This window comes from Ahaetulla prasina, chromosome 9 (assembly GCF_028640845.1).
Source record: "Ahaetulla prasina isolate Xishuangbanna chromosome 9, ASM2864084v1, whole genome shotgun sequence".
In the NCBI taxonomy this organism is placed as follows: domain Eukaryota; kingdom Metazoa; phylum Chordata; class Lepidosauria; order Squamata; family Colubridae; genus Ahaetulla; species Ahaetulla prasina.
In genome coordinates, this window is record NC_080547.1 from 10,799,653 (window position 1) to 10,806,683 (window position 7,031).

Here is a 7,031-nt window from a genome sequence, read left to right on the forward strand (position 1 = left end):
TCAACTCCCAAAATTCCCCGGCCAGCAAAGCTTGGAGATTCCTGATCTAGGGATCTTTCCTCTCTGGAGATGGGAGACCCAGATCCAGAAATCAAAACAGAAACTCTTGGGAGGAAACCAGCTGGGTTGCTTGGAGGACAAGCGAGGAAGCTGCACTTCTCTTCTCCAAAGACCACGCCCGGAAGGAAATCTCAAGTCATCCTTACCTCTCTCCAACCCCCACCCCCACCCCCACCCTGGGGGTCCCGCAGTCTCATAGGTCATGTGAGTTTCGTTCAGCAGCAGCCGGGCAGGTAGAGCACCCCAATGTGTCACCAGCGGAAACCTCCCACTGGGGGAGGGCGTGAGAGGGAAGGAATGTGCAACCTCCGGAGGAGCATATAAGAGCTTGGCTTGTGGCCCGCCTGCCAAAAGATCTCGAGGGCAGACCAGGTGAAGCCTACAGAGAGGAGGAAGCCAGGAGAAAAGGAAGGAAGGAAGGAGAAGACTTGGAAGATGGCTTGGCTCAAGCTTGCATTGCCGCTTTTCTTCCTGGGGGCCCTGCTGGTTTCGCCGGCTTACTGCCAACAGCCGCCTTGCGAGGTGGTCAGGAAGACGGTGCCAAGGGGCTCCTTCCAGCTGGATGTGGATCCTCGCGATTATACACCCGACGACATCTATACAGGTAGGGGCATATTCGCGTCTGGGCCTGGAAGCCGTTCTCCTTGCCTTGGCTTTTTTGCTCTTTGGTGTGTAAAAAGTTCTCTCGCCATGATTTCAGCTCCCCCTGTTAGTGTCCGCCTTCCGACTCCAGCAGCTGCTCTAAGAATTAAAGGTAGATTTATTTATTTTTTTAAAAGAATCTTTCCAGAATTTAGCAATGCCCCAAGTGGAGTTTAGGGGTGCAGTGGCTCAATGGCTAAGACTGTGAACTTGTCGATCGAAAGGTCAGCAGATCAGCGGTTTGAATCCCTGGTGCCGCATAATGGGGTGAGTTCCCGTGACTTGTCCCAGCTACTGCCAACCTAGCAGTTTGAAAGCACATAAAAAATTGCAAGTAGAAGAATAGGGACCACCTTTGGTGGGAAGGGAACAGCGTTCTGTGTGCTTTTGGTGTCGAGTCATGCCGGCCACATGACCACGGAGACGTCTTTGGACAGCCCTGGCTCTTCAGCTTTGAAATGGAGATGAGCACCTCCCCCTAGAGTCGGGAACGACTAGCACATATATGCGAGGGGAACCTTTACCTTAAGTGGCGTTTGAGGCATGCAGTGACTCAAGAAAGGAGGGGAAAGAAATCCCAGGGCTTCTTCCCATCGCCATTCGCAGAATCACAGGGGACCTTGGAGGTCTTCTAGTCCAACCCCCTCATCAAGCAGGGAAACCTATACCACTCTGGCTGTCCGGTTTCTCCTTAAAAGCCTCCAGAGCAGCCACGATTTCTGAAGGCAAACCGTTCCACTGGTTAATTGTTCCCACTGTCAGGAACATTAATGTGAGGAATAGGTGAGGAACGCCCTCCAGGCGATGCAGAATTCATGGTACAATATGTGAAAGGAGAAACGACAGGTGACCGGCATTGAGGTAGAGAAGAACAGCGCCTGGCCTAGAAAGGCTTCTTAGGTTTTTCCTTGGCAAAAATAAAACAAATAAAACTAGTCATTAGAAAGGACAATTGTATGTTTAGATCTGTTCCAAAGTATCCTTCTCCTTCAGAAGGTCGGGAATAATAAGGAGAGGAAGGTTTCCAAACACCATTGAGGCAGGTTGGCTGGCTCATGCCACCCCTATTGCAGAACTGAACACCGAGGCCAGCTACGAACCTGCTTCTCGCCCTGTTCTCATGGGCGTTTTCCCCATTTCGCAACCCGCTCTTTAATGCCAGCCAGGCTCTCTGGTCGAAACGCAACCTGGGCTGAGCCCCACCTGGTGAGTCAGAGGCAGCCCACAGACGAGGAATGCTGGAAATCCATTGGAGCCCAGGTGGGAATTTTCCTCCTGGCATTTCAGCCCCCCTGCAGGTACCTTTGCTTCTCCTTCCAAATAAACATTTCCTCCTCCTCCTTCTTCTTCTTCCTCCATTCCTTGGCAGTATCGATCACCGGTGCAGAGAACGCCTCTTCCGTTATCTTCCAAATTCTGCCTTCGGAGAACAGCGGTGGGGGGCAGTGGGAAGAGGGGAACCGACTGGTCCGCTGCAGCCCTTCTGATAGTGTCATGCAGAAAAACATCTCGGGGTCCAGCACCCGGACACGATGGATTTCCTCAAGCAACCTCAACATCGGATCGGCAGAAATCAGGTGAGGGGTCCCGGGTGTGGGGCGAGGACGGGAATCCTTCTAAGGAGCCAGAGGAGCTGGCTTGTGTCTTGTCTTGTCTTTTCTACAACACTTCCAAGGAACTGCCAGCCGAGGCTTCAAAAGCTCAGGTGCTCCGTCTTTAAAGGAGTCGGGAGGCACATAAATACACGTGCATGCATATTATTATTATTATTATTATTATTATTATTATTATTATTATTATTATTATTATTATTATTATTATTATTATTATTAATCTTTGTCAATAATCGTGTGTGGAAAGTGAGGCTGGAAGATGGAAGTCCCGAGGGCCAACGTTAAAACATGGAGGCTGATTTTTCAGCCCCAAGTGCTAAATAAAACTTCCACATGGCAGGGAAGTATATCTTACAAAAGCGGAAGCTGAAGACAGGCACATAACCTCTTTGGACTGTTCTTCTCAGCTTCTCAGGGCTAGCCATTCTGGTCATTCAGACTCTCAGAATGATCTTCCTGGTGTTCCCTGGTAGGGGTGGTGAACCTTCCCTTCCTTCCTTCCTTCCTTCCTTCCTTCCTTCCCTACTTTTCCTCCATCTCTCTTCATTTCCTTCCATCACTCCTCCTGTCACTCTTTCCTTCCTTCTCTTTTCCTTCCTTTTCTTTTCTTTTCCTTCCTTCCTTCCCTACTTTTCCTCCATCTTTCTTCATTTTCTTCCCTCACTCCTCCTGTCTCTCTCTCTTACCTTCCTTCCTTCCTTCCTTCCTTCCTTCCTTCCTTCCTTCCTTCCTTCCTTCCTTCCTTCCTTCCTTCCTTCCTTCAATTCTCATTTCCTTCCTTCCATTGTCATCTCCTTCCTTCCCTTCCTTCCTTCCCTTCCTTCCTTCCCTTCTTCAATTCCCATTTCCTTCCTTCCATTCCCATCTCCTTCCTTTCCTTTCTCCCTCCTTCTCTCCCTCCCTCCCTCATTCCTTGCTTCCTTGCTTCCCTCCTTCCTTGCTTCCCTCCTTCCTTGCTTCCTTCCTCCCTCCCTCCCTGCCTCCCTCCCTCCCTCCTTCCCTTCCTATATCCATCCATCCGAGACTAGCTTATACCACCTGCCAGCTATGGAATTGTTTCATTCCTTTTGTGATTAATCAACATTTTAATACTGTGGCTCTGATCACCAGGAAACATCCTGTAAGAATCCTACAAATAACTGAATATCAGTTAGGATCAAGCTTGCTCTCCTAAACCGTTCTGTCTCATTCTGGTACCATGACAGGAAGCCGGACATCGGAAATTAAAATTAAGCAGTGGGTTCTTGCTTTCCTAAATTCTGTGAAAACAACGATTGACTTTCTATGGATCCAGCTTCTCTCCTTTTTCTCAACGATGTCCTTTTCTGCTTGTCTGTTTCCAAACAGAGCCTTTGTCACCTTTGCCAATGGAACTACCCTGCTCCAGACTAGGACCCTGGCAAAAGGTAATTTTAGCAGGTTCCTGGGGGGGGGAAATGGATATTTGCTTGCTACAATGGTTGGTTTGGAGGCGATTCAAAGCACTGAGCAAAACTAGAACGTAATTCAGTGGAAGCAGACCAACCATGACGCCAGCTGTAAACTGCATCCACTTAGCGTCCTGCTTCAAACTCCAGAGATGCTCAGAGAGTGCACAAATTTTGTGCTTTGTGGCTAGTCTTCCCCAAGAAAGCTTGGGAGGCAGGTGCATTTTTAGGAGACCATCTGAATAGTGAAGATGGCAGGAGTAAAGATGCAATTGAAGCTCCAGAGTATCTAAAAACCAGGCAGAGCTTCCATCTCATCTCAACATCCCTTGTGAGGGTCTTCTAAAGATGTTTGGGTCGGCATCACAGGAACCTCAGTAAGGCTCCCCATTTCTCCATTTAGCAAAAGGATGTGTCTAATCTTGCTTCCATTTCTCCTTCCAGGGGTGCTCAGCTCAGTGGCTTCGTCTTCCGTCTCCCGGCCAACCAGCAGCACTGGCAAGCCAACTCCTCTGAGCAACCCTACTGATGGCCACCACCACATCGCCGCTACCTCATTCCACCATAATTTAGCACCTTCCCACCAATCCACCAAAGGTCCACACAGTTCGGTCTCGGTGACCCAAGCCAGCTCGGTCCTCCTCGCCATCCTGCAGTTCCTTTCCATCTCTCTGGGATACAAGCTCCTGGCCTAAGTTCTCACCCAGGTATTAGGAGCATACCTTCCATGTTTGCGTACAATCAGCATTTGAGAACTCATGGACCGGTTTTTCTTGGGGATCCAATATCCCTCCTGCAAAATCTCCTTCCTTCCCCGTCCCCTTCCCAGTCTCCTGCTGAACTCAGAGGCTTCAGCCTCTGTCTTGCCTCAATCCGAAGAGAAATGTCCAACTGCAGGGGTATCAAACCAGGGGTGAAATCCAGCAGGTTCTGACAGGTTCTGGAGAACCGGTAGCAGTAATTTTGAGCAGTTCGGAGAATCGGCAAATACAACCTCTGGCTGGCCCCAGAGTGGGGTGGGAATGGGGATTTTGCAATATCTTTTCCCCAGGAGTGGTGGTCCATAGTCTGTCTATGACTTCCAGACATAGCAATAAACTCAAAAGTCAACAAACTGCCGCCCCAACTCAGCTGCCTGAGGCAGATTGTGTATTTACCTAACAGTAAGACCCTTCTGGGTCCCAAAAGTGGGAAGACACAACTGTTATCTTAAAAGTATATGACTACAATCTAGGCAAAAATGTTCCTTAAAAAGTAAGACACACACACACACCCCTCCCCAGAGCGTCCTCTTGCAGTTTCCATTCTTCCATAGCGAGAAGAATTGCAGAGTTTGATTTGGGGAGAGGGCACTCAAGGGCATTCGAGGCTCGGATAATCAGACTAAAAGGGTGAAAGGACTGTCACAAACTGGAACTGACATTCTTCTCCTCCCACCCCCTGTCCTGCAAAGATGCTGACCAAAGCGTTTCGTAACAGGCCAGTCGGACAACGCGGATCGCTCAAAAGCTTATCCGGAACGGCTGTGCTTGACTGCCAACCGAAATACCGAAATTTGAAAAGTTCTCAAGTTAAATTAGCCAGGGATGAAATCCAGCAGGTTCCGACAGGTTCTGGAGAACCAGTAGCGGAAATTTTGAGCAGTTCGGAGAACCATCAAATGCCACCTCTGGCTGGCCCCAAAGTGGGGTGGGAATGGGGATTTTGCATTATCCTTCCCCCAGGAGTGGGGAGGAAATGGGGATTTTGCAGTATCCTTTCCCCTGGAGTGGGGTGGGAATGGTTTGCAGTATCCTTCCCATGCCATGCCCACCAAGCCACGCCCACAGAACTGGGAGCCAAAAAAAAAATTGGATTTCACCACTGAAATTACCCTCTTTTCAACTGTTGGTCCAACCAATCATCTGGACTGCGGATCTTTCACAACTGCGAGACTGGAAAAATCTCTCCCTCCACCTCCTTTTTTTTTTTTTTTTACACTTTCTGCTATTTAAATCCCCTGCCGGTAAGGCATTCTCCTGTGTTAAAAAGGGAAAAAAGTCTTTTTCTTTTCTCCAAAAATAACTTGGGAGCTGCTCGCTGCTACTATTACTACTATGTGTCTGAAGAACCAATTGCCTTGGGGTTTAAAAAAGAAATAAAGAAATTGGAGTGGGGCCCGGAAGAAACAGAAGAGAAGAAGGGATTTTGTAAGCTCAGGAGTCCCGAAGTTGGACTTCCAAAAGTTCTGTGCGTGTTACTGATGGTTTTTTGGGGGGTTTTTTGTACATACTGTATCTTTGGGAGACGTATTTTGAAACTCCACTGTGCTTTCCGAAGCCAATAAAATACCTTCGTGAGATCTGGTGCAATTGTGGTGCCTGGTGGCGGGTGGGAGGGAGGGGAAATGATGGTATGATCAACTTCAGTCTCTAGGGCAGTGTTTCTCAGCTGTGGCGACTCGAAGCTGTGTGGACTTCAACTCCCAGAATTCCCAGGCTAGCAAAGGAGACAGATGGTTAGCCAGATCATGGGACCTTCTCTAGCTGAAAGTTGGGTCCTTCTAAGCTTAAGTTCTGGTCTCATCCACAGTCCAGTGCAACGTTTGTTAACCTTGTAACTCGAAGTTGTGTGGAGTTCAACTCCCAGAATTCCCCAGCCAGCACAGCTGCCTGGGGAATTTCTGGGAATTGAAATCCACACAGTTTACGGTGGGAAAGGTTGGAAAATCATGGCCTACGCCTTCTTTCAACCTGATGATCTCCAATTGTGTTGGCCTTTAGTTCTCAGTTCTCCTGCCAACAAAAGTGCGCATAGTCAAGGCTCTGGTTTTCCCAGTTGCTATGTATGGCTGTGAAAGTTGGACCATAAGGAAGGCTGAGCGCCAAAGAATGGAGGCCTTTGAACTCTGGTGCTGGAGAAGACTCCTGTGAGTCCCTTGGACTGCAAGGCGAACAAACAAGTCAGTCCTAGAGGAGATCAGCCCTGACTGCTCTTTAGAAGGCCAGATCCTGAAGATGAAACTGAAATACGTTGGCCACCTAATGAGAAGGAAGGACACCCTGGAGAAGAGCCTAATGCTGGGAACGATTGAGGGCAAAAGAAGAAAGGGATGGCAGAGAACAAGGTGGCTAGATGGAGTCACTGAAGCAGCTGGCATGAGCTGAAATGGACTCCAGAGGATGGTAGAGGACAGGAAGACTTGGAGGAACGTGGTCCATGGGGTCGCGATGGGTTGGACACAACCTTGCGGCTAACAACTGTTGGAAGAAATATCTATCTGGGTTCAGTTCCAAGTGGGGATAAAGAC

At 48.8% G+C, this 7,031-nt stretch overlaps 1 protein-coding gene across 1 annotated transcript; it reads left to right on the forward strand.

The window, feature by feature from the left end:
• The first annotated feature begins 392 nt into the window (after positions 1-392).
• LOC131204007 (placenta-expressed transcript 1 protein-like) lies at positions 393-6,083 on the forward strand. The gene is made up of 4 exons (XM_058194792.1): positions 393-664; positions 2,072-2,279; positions 3,663-3,721; positions 4,187-6,083. Exons 1-4 carry the CDS (start codon positions 496-498, stop codon positions 4,435-4,437), a joined length of 687 nt encoding a protein of 228 aa, XP_058050775.1. The 5' UTR covers positions 393-495; the 3' UTR covers positions 4,438-6,083.
• Positions 6,084-7,031: the final 948 nt, after the last annotated feature.